At 47.1% G+C, this 16,112-nt stretch overlaps 1 protein-coding gene across 1 annotated transcript in view; it reads left to right on the forward strand.

Annotated features, from left to right (window-relative positions):
• Positions 1 to 2,328: 2,328 nt before the first annotated feature.
• The window catches only part of TMEM132B (transmembrane protein 132B), a 215,783-nt gene continuing 201,999 nt past the window's right edge, over positions 2,329 to 16,112 (forward strand). The window contains exon 1 of the mRNA XM_004385044.3: positions 2,329 to 3,266. Coding sequence (XP_004385101.3) covers positions 2,329 to 3,266 — 938 coding nt within the window. The remainder of the gene's footprint in view (positions 3,267 to 16,112) is intronic.

Below are 16,112 nucleotides of genomic sequence, written 5' to 3' on the forward strand. Positions count from 1 at the left end.
GGGTTGTGAAGTGGTGGCTATTTGCCTTTTCATCTCACGATTCTACATTTTAAACACAACGGTCAGGCTTCATCTCTTCCTGAGTTGGTGGGAAAGTCTGACCAGGGTGAAGGTTGATTTTGGGGGAGCTTCCTGGCCTGATTTCCTTCCTCTGGGTCCTGGTGGGCTGTCTGCAGTTTGAAAAAGCTTGTTGGGTCTTTGTTCTCTGTGTACATTTGGGAGAAACACATTAAGAATATGCGTTTTTTAAATTAACAAAATAATACATGTTTGTTCTAACTTAAAAAAAATAGAAGCATAGATGGTAAAAAGCAAATCTTTCTTTTGGGTTCTATAACCACACACACTTAATATACACATATTTTCATACACACATATACAGTTTTTAAAAATTACCCAAATAGGATCATACATGGCACATTTATACTTTGTTTTGTAATTTGCAGTGTGCTTAATAACATAATGTGGACATCTTTTCAAGTAGGTACATATAGCACGATCTCATTTTTTTTATAGCAACCTATTATTCTGCTGTAAAAATCTATAGTTTATCTAGTCTTCTATTGGTGAACGTTTAGTACAAATTAAAATAAACGATCATACTAAGTGTTAGTAGCAGGTAGATAATGATTGTGCAGTTATATGTGCTAGGCCTGTTCGAGGAGCTTCGTATTTATTAACTCATTAATCCTTATGTATCCAATGAGGTAGAATTGATTTTTATCCTACTTTGTATATAAGGGTGAGAGAAAGATGTCGCAGCCTGCTTCTGTAAGGATTACAGCCTTGGAAACCCTATGGGGCAGTTCTGTTCTCTCCTATAGGGTCGCTATGAGTAGGAATTGACTCTATGGCAGTGGGTTTGTATGTAAGGACATTTGAGGCACAAAGAGGTTAAGTAACTTGTTTAAGATTGCTTAGTTCAGAAGCGGCAGAGCCGGGTTCAAGTCTAGGCATCTGACTCTAACCCCTGTGCTCGCCTGACTGTAGCACCTGTGCTCGCCTGACTGTAGCACCTGTGCTCACCTGACTCTAGCACCTGTGCTCGCCTGACTCTAGCACCTGTGCTCGCCTGACTCTAGCACCTGTGCTCTTTTTAATCTGAACAGATTTTTTAATCGTTTTATTTTGTTGTTGTTGAGAACATACAAAGCAAAATGTACACCAATTCAACAGTTTCTACATGTACAGTTCAGTGACACTGATTACATTCTTCAAGTAATGCAGCCATTCTCACTCTCCTTTTCTGATCCTCCCCATTAACATAAACACACTGCCCCCTAAGCTTCTTGTCTGATCTTTCGAGTTGCTATTGTCAATTTGATCCCATCTAGCAGCACCTCTGCTCTTAAGTATCTTTGCAACTCAAGCTGAGGCTACACTGAGCACCCTTGCAGATCAATGTTCATGCATATTCACTAGCATTTCTGAAGGGAAGAGAGATTTCTAGAATTGGAATACTGGTCCATAGCTTCACCCTCATTTCAGTAAGAATTATGGAGATGTCTAAATGTCCCCTGTGAATAATCTTCCCAAGCATCTGGCACAGATACGAGTGATGGAAATAAGCATACATTTGCAAGTAATAAAGCATTGTTGTTGCTGTGTTGTTGGGTGCTGTTGAGTCCATTCTGATGCATAGCAATCTTATATGACAGAGCAGAACTTCCCCACAGGGTTTCATAGACTGTAATATTTACGGGAGCAGACTGCCAAGTCTTTTCTCCTGCAGAGTTGCTGGGTGAATTCGAACCAGCTTAACCACTGCGCAACCAATCTAAAAAGCCCATTGCCAAAAAAGTAGATCCCAGCTCATAGTGACCCTATATGACAGAGGAGAACTGCCCCATAGGTTTTCAAAGGCTGTGATCTTTATGGAGACAGACTGCCACATCTTTCTCCTGTAGAGTAGCAGGTGGGTTTGAACTGCCAACCTTTTGGTTAGCAGCCAAGTGCTTAACCGCTGTGCCACCAGGGCTCCTTAATAAAGCATTAACAAACCATATAGGAAAGTGCAGTGCCTGAATGGTGGGCTCTCTGCAGGGTGATTAGCAACAAAGGTGACCACGGTCCTCTGGGCTTGGGTTTTTTAAGACCAGGAGGAGGCAATGTTTTCCCTCCAGGGAGGTAATTGTGCATCCCTAGGGCCCTCTGATCAGTGGTAAATGTGATTCCTTCCCTCTCTGCACTGTTTCTTTGGGGAAGAACTGAAGAACACCCTCTGTAATTACAGGACTGTCGCTGTGATGAGGCCGGGCAGGGACGGCACGGCCAGCGGGCGGTTTGTTGGGTGGTGGGTGGAGGCTGCATTTGCGTTTATTTCGTTGGATGTCAGAGCTGGGCTTTGACTTTTCTCTGCTTTCCTCTTGTGCAGTGACGGAGAGCCGGGGAGTCATGGATAGCCTGCACAGGTTCTCCTCGCTCCCGGCTTATCTCCCCGCCAGCTTCCACATCGAAAGTGCACAGGAGTCCTTCTTCCTTAAAGAGGCCAACCAGGACCTCACGAGGAACTCCAGTCTGCAGGCCCGGGCTGAGCCTTTCTTCATCTACCGCACCAGGACTCCCCCTCTCATCAACGCCAGCTACGGCCCCTTTGCAGTGGAGAAGACAGTCCCCCAGGAGCTCATGTTGACGTCCACACCCTTTGGAAACGTGGAGAACTTTCCCTTCAACTGGAAGCTGAAATCCCACATCCTTGACAGCTCTATCTACTCCAACAGACCCAAAGTACAGACCCTGTTTTACATTTCGGGGATGGACTGGGATGCCAGTGAACCTTCCCACAGCCTGCCCTGCGTCAAGATGTTTGCTTTTCCCGAGGCCAGGGAAGTGGCGGCCAGCTGCCGGCTGCAGGGGGCTCCGGGGCTGTGCGTGGCCGAGCTGGAGCTGCTGCCCGAGTGGTTCAGCTCTGGCCTGGACCTGGAGCCAGAGGAGGAGATCCCGGCCCTGCTGGGCGGCACGGCCATGGAGCTCTTCTTCACGCTCTACCCAGCTGACGAGGCGGGGGAGTGCCCTCTGGAAGAGGACGGCAAGTGGGAGAACAACATACACTCGGGCCAGGGTGGCCCCCAGCCGGCACTCCCCGCCCGGGAGAGGATTGGGAGCGTCGTGGTCTACCCAACCCAAGACGACCTGAGGTGGTCACTGGTGAACCTGGACGAGAACGTAGTCATCTCAGTGCCTCTGAACCTCGTCCGCGAAGGGGACACGGCCACCTTTCTGGTCTCTCTGACTAGTGGCTCTGTGGCAGACCACTTCACTCTCAGGTAAGAGGCTCTGTCAGGTGGGTGGACGGGAAGTCATCTCTTGCTAATCCATTAATTGTCAGTGAATAAGATGGGTGTGGATCAACTGTTGAGTATCCAGTGTACTTAGGAGACTTATAAATGTAAAATGGAGACCAGGGGTCAGAAAACTTTTTCTGGAAAGGGCCAGGTGATAAATAAGCACTGTCTTAATTATCTAGTGCTCCTGTAACAGAAATACCCCAAGTGGATGGCTTTAACAAAGTGAAGTTTATTCTCTCACAGTCTAGTAGGCTACAAGTCCAAATTCAGGGCATCAGCTCCAGGGGAAGGCTTTCTCTTCTTAGCTATGGAGGAAGGTCCTTGTCATCAGTCTTCCCCTGGTTGAGGAGCTTCTCAGCACAGGAACCCCAGGTCCAAGGGACATGTACCCCTGCTCTTCATTCCTGGTGGTATGAGGTCCCCAACTCTCTGCTGGCTTCCCTTTCCTTTTATCTCTTGTAAGATAAAAGGTAGTGCAGGCCACACCCCAAAGAAACTCCCTTTACATTGGATCAGGGATGTGATCAGAGCAAGGGTGTTACATCCTACCCTTATCCACTTTAACTACAGGCAGAGATTATGATTTATATCACATAGGAAAATCACAAAATGGAGGACAACCACACAATACTGAGAATCATGGCCTAACCAAGTTGACACATATTTGTGGGGGACACAGTTCAATCCATGACAGGCATTGTGGGCCAGATGACCTCTGTTGCGACTACTGAACTCTGTGGTTGTAACCTGAAAGCAGCCACAGACAATAGGTAAATGAATGGGCATGCCTGTGTGCCAATAAAACTTTATTTAAAATAAACAGGCAGAGGGCTGAATTTGGCCCTCATACTGTAACCCCTGCAATAGACGATCAAATTGGAGCAGAGCAGTAGAGATCCTGATGGCTCAGGGATGAGTGCTTTGTGCTTTGGGATGGGCAGCATGTTTTCATCTTGAACGAGGTCTTGAAGGCCAATGGAATTTGAATCAGTGGGGGAGGAGAAGGGAAAGATTCAAAGCTGGGGGAACAGAGGCCATTCGAGAGACAGAAGCCACACCAGGTATGTTAACAGCAAGACCTTAAAATAAAAAATTATGAAGTAGGAATAAAAACATGTTAACTAGGTGATTGAAAAGGCAAGAAGACAGACTGAGGTGTTGGGGGAAGTAGCAACTACAGTAAGCACTATTACACACCCTTTCGGGGGCTGGCAGAATGCAGGGAAGAGGCTAAAATGACAAAAACTTGAAGCTTGGAGCAGGGGCTGCAACTCAGACCTCTGAGAAGGGGGCAGTGCTTGCTGGTGCTGGCGACTCGGGGGCTGGAGGTGCAGGCATGATAAAGCAGGCTCTTCGACAGTTAGAAAATCTGCAACCTGGATTTCCCAGGTCACTGAACTGCAGCTGCTGGGGTGAAGCAGCAAGGCGGGGTGCTGCTGATGGAACAGGAAGCAAATAGGGAGCTCACAGGAAGGAGCCCGTCCACCCTGCTCCTGCCTGCCGACATCCCGCTGGCGCCCCCTGCTGGCAGAACAAAGCAGGGATCCCGCTGGCAAAGGAGAGACCCGGAGCCCAGCCCCACATCACCAAGCTCCAGCGTGGGTCTGAAGGAGGGGGGACAATAAATGTCACAGCCCGGAAGAAAGGAAGAGTAAAGAATAAACATGACCTGTGGGGATAGGGGAGGTGGCAGTGCAGCTGAAGTCGAGGACTTTGTGTGGAGGGGATGGCTGGAATCTAAGGGAGGTCACGTACTGCCAGGTAGTGAATTTACACAAATGATACATGAATTTATTCATGGGAACAAGATTCAAAAGACCCAAATAAAGTGAGTTTCCTAGAATTAAGGAAATTTTTTTTCTTAAAAAAATTTTTGTGAATATCCTTCTAGATATTTTATGTTGCATATTCATGTCTGTATGACTGTAAAGGAGCCTTGGTGGTGCAATGGTTAAGCGCTCTGCTGCTAAACAAAAGGTCGGTGGTTCAAACCTACCCAGCGGCTCCTTGGGAGAAAGATCTGGTAAACTGCTCCTGTAAAGATTACAGCCTAGGAAACCCTATGGGGCAGTTCTGCTCTGTCATACGGGGTCGCTATGAGTCGGAATTGATTTGATGGCACCTAACAACGACATACGATCATAAACAAATACAGATTTGATTTTTGTTTTACTTAAATGATATTCTAATGTGCATGGGCATGTCGGATTTTTCAAATACTATAACAAACATCTGTGAGTGCCTTTTTGAACTTATGTGTGAGCATTTCAGTCGATTTTCAAATTTGTTATATATTTGAATATAATATTCTCAAAAGAATACCTCTATATTTGTAGTTTGGAGTCCCTGGGTGGTGCAAACCATTAACATGGTCGGCTGCTAACTGAAAGGTTGGAGCTTCGAGTCCATCCAGAGGTGCTTTGGAAGAAAGGCCTGGTGATCTACTTCCGAAAAATCAGCCACTGATAACCCTGTGGAGCTCAGTTCCACTCTGACACACAGGGGTCTCCATGAGTTGGAGGTGACTGGACAGCAACTGGTTACTAGTTGAGGTGTGCCCCGGGTGTAAGCTGTTGGCATGGGAAAGCTGTTGGTGTGGGAAAGCTGTTGGTGTGGGAAGGCTGTTGGTGTGGGAAAGCTGTTGGTGTGGGAAGGCTGTTGGTGTGGGAAAGCTGTTGGCACGGGAAAACTGTTGGTGTGGGAAAGCTGTTGGCACGGGAAAGCTGTTGGTATGGGAAAGCTGTTGGCATGGGAAAGCTGTTGGCATGGGAAAGCTGCTGGCATGGGAAAGCATCCTACGTGATTGGTCTGAGGATAGTATTCGGCTTTCTCTGGTTGCTGCTGAGGTGGAAGGAGGGGCTGAGAAATAGGGAAGCTGGCGGTCGTGGACTGAGTGCTGACTGTTCTGGCCCGACTGAGGCTGTGGTTTGACTTCTCGGGATTGTACTGTCATATATGGTCTGGCCATTGTCTGTTTGCATATTCAGCCTCCAGAAATAAAAGGACATTCTAAGGCCTAGGGAAGTATGTGCTTTCCTGCTTAACTGGCTGTCTGTTTTAATAACGTCTTGTATGAATGAAGTGTGACGTACTTCATTCCGATGAAGCCTGGGATCAAAGCCAGATGAGCACAGACTTGCTAAGATCTGATTCCAGAGCTGACAATGCCTGGGGACAGATATGCGGGACGTTCCCGTGTTTTAGACTGCATACTGGAGGGACCAATGTGAACCAAAGCTAAGTTATTCTCTCATGCTGAAATGAAGCCCTGGTGGCGCAGTCATTAAGAGCTTGTCTGCTAACCAAAAGGTTAGCAGTTCGAATCCACCAGCTGCTCCTTGGAAACTGTATGGGGTAGTTCTACTCTGTTCTGTAGGGTCGCTATGAGTTGTTCTGACTTGATGATACCCAACAACAAAAACAATACCAAAATAGATCCCACTCAACATCAGCATCTACATCTGTATATTGAAAAGCCTTCTAGCAAAGGGCTGTCTCTGTCATCTGGAGGCTTAGGTGCTAGTGGCGGGCCATTGCTGGGCTGGAGTCAGGTTCCGTCTTTGTTACAGTTCCAAGAAAGTATGAAATATCGTGGTTTTTTCCCCCTACTCCAGATACAATATGTCAGATGCTGAGGGAGACCCAGGGAGCTGACTGCTTGGGTTTGGATCCTGGCTGTCCCACCTACCAGCTGCGTGACCACAGGCTCTCTGTGCCAGTTTCCCTATCTGTAAATGAGGAACTTGGTGCTCAGCCAGACACCCCCTCCCATTTCAGTTGGTAGCAACCCTATCCTCCGGGTTCCTCAGGCTGAACACTATTTGCTGAGAAAAACAAAACCCAGAAACTAAGCCCGTTGCTGTTGAGTCGATTCTGACTCACAGCGACCCTGTAGGACAGAGTAGAACTGCTCCGTCAGGTGTCCAAGGAGCGGCTGGTGGATTTGAACTACCGACCTTTGGATAGCAGCCGTAGCTCTTAACCACTGCACCACCAGGGCTCCATTCTCTGATACCCTCATTGAAAAAAACAGAAACCTAGTTGCTGCCAAGTCGACTCTGAATCATGGCAACCCCGTGCACAGCGGGATCAGACCCTTGTGATCCATAGGGTTTTCACTGGTTAAATTCTGAGAGCAGATGGCCAGGCTCCCTGTAAGGTCGGTGTGTGAGGCCAGTGCTGTCTCCTCTCATCCTCAGGGAGCTCTGTGTGGTTCCTCCGGTTACAGACGGAGAAACAGGCTCAGAGATCCGCGCTAAGTCACCCGCGCAAGGGTCACACAGCTAGCAAGCAGCAGAGCCAGGAGCCAGGAGCCAAAGCCCATGCCTTTTTCACGCCCCGTCATCCCAATCTCAATGCTTAGTTTTCACACTTAACAAAACCCCAAAAACAACCTGGCTGGTGAACGTTCCGCAAGGGACACTGGCGATCCAGGCTTTATTAATTCATTTTTGCCAGAATAAAACTAGAATTCCCCTGGGGAAACTGCCCCCCCACAGGTGTTCTGGAGCCTGTGGTCTCGGAGCCCAGGTCCCGCCTGAGCTTCGGGCTTTCACTCCGGCAGAGCTCAGAGGTGAAGACGGGCGATTAGCTCCTGCAAAACCGTAACCTGCACGGCGTGTTTCGCTGGTTCCAAATGTGATCCGCTGCGCTTAGCTAGCGTGTTTCCACCCATCAGTAGGGGTGCTCACCCCAATTCTACCTTGTGTTCCCTCCCAAATGCGGGCGGGTCAGTGAACTTCAACGAGGGTGGCAGGGAGTGAGTATGCGTTTCAGATGCTCGAGGTTTCCATCTACACAAGGGGATTTGGATCTGCACTTACAGCTTTATCTCACTTTTGGAAAACTGGAGTCCACCTTGATTATACGCTGGCTGATAAATCTGTGCCAAGACCGTGGTGCTATCGCCTGGACCCTCGCAGCCGTGCTGGGAGGTTGGGATGATGCTCTTCAAGCCCGTTTTACAGATGAAGCATCAGAGTTGGGGCCTGTGAGCCGTCTGCTGTTCTGGATATTGCCCTGCCTGAGGGTACAGTGGAGTCCCTGGGTGGTGCAAATGGTGAAATGCTTGGCTGTTAATGGAAAGGTTGGAGGTTCGAGTCTCAGAGGTGCCTTGGAAGAAAGGTCTGGCGATCTACTTTTGAAAATTCAGTCATTGACAGCCCTACAGACTGACATACATGGAGGTGCCGTGAGTTGGAGTCAACTTGACAGCATCGGTTTTACTGGTGGGCACAGTGGGGAGGTGTGGTCACCAGCAGTAGCAGTGGCCACTCCTGTGCCAGACACTGTGGAAGGGCTGCTCCTCTGTGAGGTGGCTGTTGCGCAGCCTTTCTAGCCTCTCCGGGCTCCCAGCTGCCCTCCATGGCGCTGTCTCCCTGATGGAAACGCTCACAGGGCGCCATTCCATCTTATGCACGAAGCCAAGTTCTCGTCCCTCAGCTCTGCGCCCCTGTGCCTGTGACCTCTTGTGTGGAGTTTGTTTTAAATCATACAAGTCATGCAGTGACTGTTCTCTTTACACACACACGTGCTGCCTGAGCTGGAATAGGAGCGGATCAGGTCCAGGTCCTGCTTGGCACAGCCTGTCTAAACCGAGAAGCAGACACGGCTGTTAAGGCAAGGTGAAAGCGTTTATTGAGCTGGCCAAGTGAAGGAGCTCACCGGGACCTGCATTGCCAACATGGCTCCCTGAAACTGGGTGGGGGTCAGCTTTTATAGGACCGTTAGAGTTAGCAGAATCAGGAGGTTATACATATTCACGATTCCTTGCTAATTATTCATTGTGGGGCAGGGCTAGGCGTCCGTAGGAAGTGACTGACCGACCCTTTGCTTCTGAAATGGGCTCGGCTGTTGCCCGATGACGTAAGTCCGGTGACTTTTTGTTCCTTGACATTAGTTTTCTCATCTGTCAGCACATGCCTGGTTGTCTGGCGCTGGTTCTCCTGGGACTTGTTTGTGACCCTTATCTGCAGAATTTCCTGAAGTCAAAACAATGTAAATAACAAAGAAATAGTCAACCTAGTCAAACAGTTCTGATGTGAAGCCCCAATATAGCCTGCCCCTATTGTGGGGGCAGGAATGCAGCTTATCGACTACCTTATACGCGCACAGACACACACACACCCACCCACCCACCCACCCACCTAAAACAATACAGACAAGCCCAGCGTCCACACTGATAGCCGCTTCCCAGCCCGGCTGCTCCTGAGAGGTAGCCAACCGTTTATAGTTGAGAGCTTACAGAGCTTCTTCTCACTCCTGTTATATGTAGGTATGTTACTGTGCATTGTTCCATAAGTAGCCTTACTTGTTACACCCAACAGCATGACCTGGAGAACTTCCATGTGGGTACAGCCCAGCATACCCCACTTTTTTAAACTGCTGGTGGGCCGAGTTGTAAGTTAGCTAATCATCCTCCAGGTGATGGGCATTAGGTTGCGTAGTGGGTTGCATATAGTCACTCCCTCCAAATGCATGTTCACTTGGAACCTCAGAATGTGACCTTATTTGAAAATAGGGTCTCTGCAGATGTAATTAGGGGTCAAACTGGATTAGGGTGAGCCCTGAATTCAATGACCGGTGTCCTTACAAGAAGATGAAGACACAGAGAGGCACACAGAGCGAAGTCCATGTGATGACAGGGGCAGAGGTTGGAGTGATGCAGCCACAGGACAAGGGCCACCGAGTAACTCACAGTCACCAGAAGCTAGGAGAGAGGCAGGGAGGGAGTCTTCTTGGAGCCTTCGGAGGGAGCGTGGCCCTGCTGACTCCTTGATTTCCAACTTCTAGCCTGCGGAACTGTGAGAGAATCAATGTCTGTTGTTTTAAGGCCCCCAGTCTGTGGTGCTTTGTACAGCGTCCCCCAGGAAACTTCTACAGATTGCTTCAGTCGTTCACGGTACCTCAAGCAAGGGAGAAGGGATGTTGGGTAGCCAATTAGCAGTGTTTGCCACCCACGATTTGATGAATAGAGTGAGGACGGCGCTTCCAACATTTCCCCGACATTGGACTGGAAAGAGGAGGGGAGGAAGGAGAGCCTCCTGGGAACTGGGGTGTGAGGAGGGTTTTCTTCCCTGAAGCTGAGAGAAACCTGTGCATGTTTGAATGCTGATGTGAAGCCCAGAGACCTGGTGGCAACATGGGGCTGTGTTCTGGGGTGTAAGAGAATTTTTCTGTGTACCTGTGGATTTCCAAGACACAACTGGGCAACCAATCTTACTTCTACGGTTCACTTCAGGGAGTTTTATTTAAAAGAAAAATAAGTAATTGTGAGCCCAGTGGACCTGCTGCGTGTAATTGCCTTTTCGACATCTCATAGTTGCCCACCAGTGACCTGGGCAGTAAGTAAAAATACCCATTGCCATTAAGTCGATTCTGACGCATGGTGACCCCATGTGTTACAGAGTACAACTGCTCCGTAGGGTTTTCTTGGCTTTAATCTTTATGGAAGCAGATCGCCAGGCCTTTCTTCCACAGGGCTGTTAGATGGGTTCAAACTGCCAGCCTTTGGTTAGTAGTCCAGTGCAAACCCATCGCACCACCCAGGGTCCTTGTGCAGTAAGTAATTCTAAAGAAGTTCACAGGGGCTCTGCTATTCAGAGATGCAGGCTTCACTGTGGGGTTTTCATCCTGACTGTGAGGCATTGTCTGGTGACAGTTCCTTCCAGTTTCTGGTAAAACCGTAGCACGCCGTTCATCTCTCTGTTTGTTCCATTAAAAAACTGTTACTTAGAGAATTTCAGAAGAAGTTGCTTTACACCAAGAAGGAAGAAGACAATGAACTGTGCAATGGTCTAAGCTATAATCTTAAGGTTAGGTGTAATTTTTAATCGTGCAAAATTGCATTTCTTTCTTTCTGGGTGGTCTAAATTCACAAAACTTTTTGCAAGGAAGTCAGCAGGCGCTCCTCTTTGTTCTCAGAGCACTTTATGCAAACTTCTGGGGTAGTGTTGGTCCCAGCATACCACAATTACTGAATTTGTGTCACTCTCTTTGATTCTGAGTTTCTTGCAGACAAGGGTTGCTGACTTGGTGATGTCTATGTCCCTGGTACAGGACTGGTACTGTCTGAGCTCATGAAATAGCCCTTGAGCTGGATTAAGCTTGCAAACCAGAGTAAGAAAACTTGCCGCTTACCTTCAGGGTTCCAAGTAATGATTTTTCTTCACTTACGGCAATACAGTTGCGTCTGCCCCTTAGTAGGTACATTGTCGGCTTCCCTCTAAATGGGAAATCAAAGCCCTTTCCAGGACTTGTACCCTCCTGGGCTTAGCTGAAGGAGCTTTCTGCCTGCCTTTGGGGTTTGGATCCACAGTCAATGCCCATGGAAGCAGCAGTCAAGAAATCAAACAACATATCGCATTGGGCAAATCTGCTGCAAAAGGCTTCTTTAAAGTGTTGAAAACCAAAGATGTGACTTTTAGGACTGAGCTGAGGTGTGCCTGACCCAAGCCATGGTGTTTTCAATTGCCTCATATGCATGTGAAAGCTGCACAATGAGTAAGGAAGACCAAAGAAGAATCGATGCCTTTGAATTATGGTGTTGGTGAAGATTATTGAATGTCCCTTGGACTGCCAGAAGAACCAACAAGTCTGTCTTGGAAGATGTACAGCCAGAATGCTCCTTTGAAGCGAGGATGGTGAGAATTCATCTCATGTACTTTGGACGTGTTATTAGGAGGAACCAGTCCCTGGGGAAGGACATCATGCTTGGTAAGGTAGACGGTCAGCAAAAAAATGAAGACCCTTGACAAGACAGATTGACACAGTGGCTGCAACAATGAGCTCAAACATAGCAATGATTGTGAGGATGGTGCCAGACCGGGCAGTGTTTCATTCTGTTGTACCTGGGGTCAGTATAAGTTGGAACCAACTTGACGGCACCTAACAACAACAATTTTTAAAAATAATATTTTATTGTGTTTTTGGTGAAGTTTTACATAGCAGTTTAGGTTCCCATTCAATAATTTCTACACAAGCTGTTCAGTGATGTTGGTCACATTCTTCATAATGTGTGAACATTCTCATTATTTCCCTTCTGGTTGTTCTGTTTCCATTAATCTAGTTTCCCTGAGCCCTTACGTTCTCATCTTTGTTTTTAAGTAATTGTTGATGGTTTGGTCTTATATAGGTGATTTTTTTTAAAGGAGAACGGTACTTATTGGTGATATTCTTTATTTTGTGAGCCACTCTGTTATTTAGCTAAAAAGTGATGCCAGAGGCTAGTTTTGATTCAGGGTTTAAAGAGTATCTCAGGGCAATGGTCTCATGGAGTCCTCCAGTCTCAACTCGTCCACTAAGTCTGTTTTTTTCGTTTTTAAGAATTTGAGGTTCCGTTTTACATTTTTCTCCCTTTCTATCAAGATCCATCTATCGTGGACCTGAGCAGAATGGTTGGTAGTGGTAGCCAGGCACCATCTAGTTCTTCTGGGACAACTGATTTTTAAGGAACTGACATTTATTGTCTCATAGTTCTGGATGCTAGAAGAACCAATCAGGGTATGTTGATTCTTTCTGAGGGCCCTAAGAGAGGAACAATTCCATGCCTCTCTCCTGGCTTTTGGTGGCTCCTGGCAATCTTTGGTGTGCCTTGGCATCTGCCTCTTTCATCACATTCTCCCTCTGTCTGTGTCTCTTTTCTTTTATTATGACACCAGTCATATCAGATTAGGACCCACCCTATTGTAGTATGACCTCACCTTAACCTTACTTTGGTGAAATGAGTTCCTTTATGTGGCCTTTTGCCTTGGTTCTTTGGAAAGACAGCTTGAGAGATTTTTCCCCAAGCCCCAAGGAGTTACCTTTGTTCTAGTTTTCTACCCCAGAGGGTTTGTAACTTTTGTCCTGGTTGATTGGCATTTCCTGGGTAAGCTGTAAACAATTTGTGGTTTGATACTTTTTGTCTGGCCCTGGGCCAAGGTTGGTATGCACCTTGCAGGAATTGGTCAATATAATATGCAAATGAAGTGACTATAGAGTGTGCAAATTAAGTTACTGTAGCCTAATATGCAAATGAAGTGTCTGTGGCCTAATGAGAGGGGATTGGTCAGTTTGTGAACATGGTGGGAAGGCCAGGCCTTGAAATTGAAAAGGAGTTTGTGTATATATGCAGCCAACCCCACAGAGATTTTTCAGACAGGAAGCAGGATGAGGCAGAAAGTGGAAAAGACGAGAGGAGACAGAAGGAGCAGAGAGAAAAGAGGCAAGGAACCTTCTAAAAGAGCTGAATGCAGGTCAAGGGCTTTAACACTGAAGACAGGAACAGGCCTGGAAGGGACTCATCAACAGAGCCTGCAGCAACAGGTCTGGAAGGATCCCTACTGCAAAGTTGGTGGTGACAGATGGCAGGGGACTAAGAGGAGGTCTGTCCTGAGGGAATCTAGAGGAAGCTTTTCCTGAGGGGGCTGAGAGGAGACATGCACAGCCAAGAGGGAGCAAGCACAGCAGAGAGAAAGACCTGCTTGCTTGCAGGGCCGACAGGAGTTGAGAGAGCTGTCCGGCACTGAAGAAAGGAGACTTTGCCTGCATGCTTCCTGATCTTGGTCCTGATCCCAAGTTGTACCTTGTTGCTTCCTTCATAAACCGCTTAACTGTAAGTACAATTTGTGAGTTCTGTGTGGCCATTGCAATGGTTTATCTAATCCAGCAGAGATGTAAAGAGTGCTGTGGGAGGGATGGCTGGTGTCAAAACTGGTAAAATGGTTGGAGACTGGAGGGATGTCTGACCTCCACCTCATAGGAATCAGCCTTGGGCTGATCTTGATTATGCCCCTTGAAGTTAGACAGGTTCTGACACTATTACTACTACTATTTTACACTAAATGACAACATTTTCAACTGACCCTAGTTCCAAACAAGGCCACATTCACGGGTGCAGGGGATTAGGACTTCAACATAACTTTTTGCGGGGACAACGCAACAGCTTCCTAATGTGCCTGCCATCTCAGCGATCCGCTCCTTTTCCTTTCTTGCCTAGACTGACTTCTGCTTGGCAAACTTGTGTGTTTGTGCTGATCACCTCGCACCCTTTGGTACTCACTAGCTAATCGCAAATATGTGCTGTTAAAGAAAATGGAGAAAAAAAAATGACTGTGGCTGGAAAGGGGAAATGAGAAGGAGCAGATACTTCCAATGCCGCCTACAGAAGAAACTCAATTTTGGTGGCTTCATGTTGCAGAAGAATGTCAGGAGTTAAATTTCATTTTGCAGCAGGGCTGGACTGCACAGTGGAAATCTGTAAGATCAGATATAACATTTCCATCGCTAAGCAAGTTAATGAAGCCCCTAATAGGATTTGCTGGCCATGAGAACCACAGATCAAGCCACAGCAAGGTTTTATTTATTTGCCATCTGTATGTAAATTTTGCTATTATGGAAATTGTGTTAGAATTGTATTGCAACTGGATAGTGCACAATATACTGTAATATTTGAGCTAAGATACACACAAAAAGCAATGTGTGTGTGTATGAATAATCTAGCTCATTGTTGCTTTCTTTTCTATAAGAAACTAAATCTCAGAATCTAACCTGTAATCACAGTGGACACGCTCATTTAAATATGCAACCTTCATCCAAAGACCAGGCGATGGAGCTGAGCTTTCAAGGGAAAAGAAGTGCCCATGCCTGTCTGTATTCTTAGCTCTCAGAGTGTGTGTCAGTCCACCGTTTCTTGGTGACTTCCCAGGTTACTCTAAAGAGGTGCCTTCTGTTGCTAAAGGACATATATTTTTAGAGTTAATTGTAGCTGGCCATGGGATAGAGGAACACCCCTCTTGGCTTTTTATCCTGAAAGAAACTGAACTGATGTGAAGACAGGATTCAGGTACACAGGTGCCAATTCTGTTACATAATTAATATCTTGCGCTGAGGGAGCAGCTTATTGGGCAACCAATGCTGCTGATTGTCTTGAAGGAGCAAACTTCACTCTCTGTAACACTGGTGTAGAAAGTTGGACCTGCCAGGTGTCTTAGGCTGGGTTCTCTAGAGAAGCAAAACCAGTAAAGTGTGTGTATATATATATATATATATATGTATGTAGAGAGAGAGAGAGAGATTTATATCAAGGAAATGGCTTGTGTGGTTGTAGAGGCTGGAACGTCCCAAGTCCATGGATCAAGATAGAGGCTTCTCCTGATTTACACAGCTGCAGTGGCTTGCAAACCCAAGATCAGCAGGTCAGAGAGTGGGGCTATTGCTCACAGGCTGTGAAGATCAATGAATCCCAAGATCGGCAGGCATGACTGCAGGTAAGCTGCTAGCTCAAGTCCCAAGAACCGGAGGTTAGCTGATCAGGAGCCAGCTACAGGATCCAGAATGAGCAAAAGCTGACCAGCCTTGCCAGAATATCCACTTACTTTTAATGCAGGCTACACAACCAAGGAAACTCCCTTTCAACTGATCGGCTATTCACAGGAGATCCCATCATAGCGGTGATCACATCATGTCAAATCTCATCATGGAGTTGATCTCAACATCATATGACTGTCAAATCACTGAGAATCATGGCCCAGCCCAGTTGACACACAACCTTAACCATTATATTAGAGCTGCCTGTATCTAGGAACTGGAGTCCAGAGAAAGTGGGAAACTCACTTTCTGTGAGAACTGCACATAAATTAAATCACCTACTATGCTCCTGTGAAGGAGCCCTGGTGGCACAACAGTTAAGTGGTTGGCTACTAACCCAAAGATTGGCGGTTTGAACCCCCGCCTCTGGCTCAGAGGAAGAAAGATTTGGTGATCTTCTTCCCTAAATATTACAGCTAAGAAAACCCTGTTGGGGAGTTCTGCTCTGTCATGTGGGGTCGCCATGAGTTGGAATTG

The sequence above is a fragment of the Trichechus manatus genome, unplaced genomic scaffold, assembly GCF_000243295.1.
Source record: "Trichechus manatus latirostris isolate Lorelei unplaced genomic scaffold, TriManLat1.0 scaffold00131, whole genome shotgun sequence".
NCBI classification, from domain to species: domain Eukaryota; kingdom Metazoa; phylum Chordata; class Mammalia; order Sirenia; family Trichechidae; genus Trichechus; species Trichechus manatus.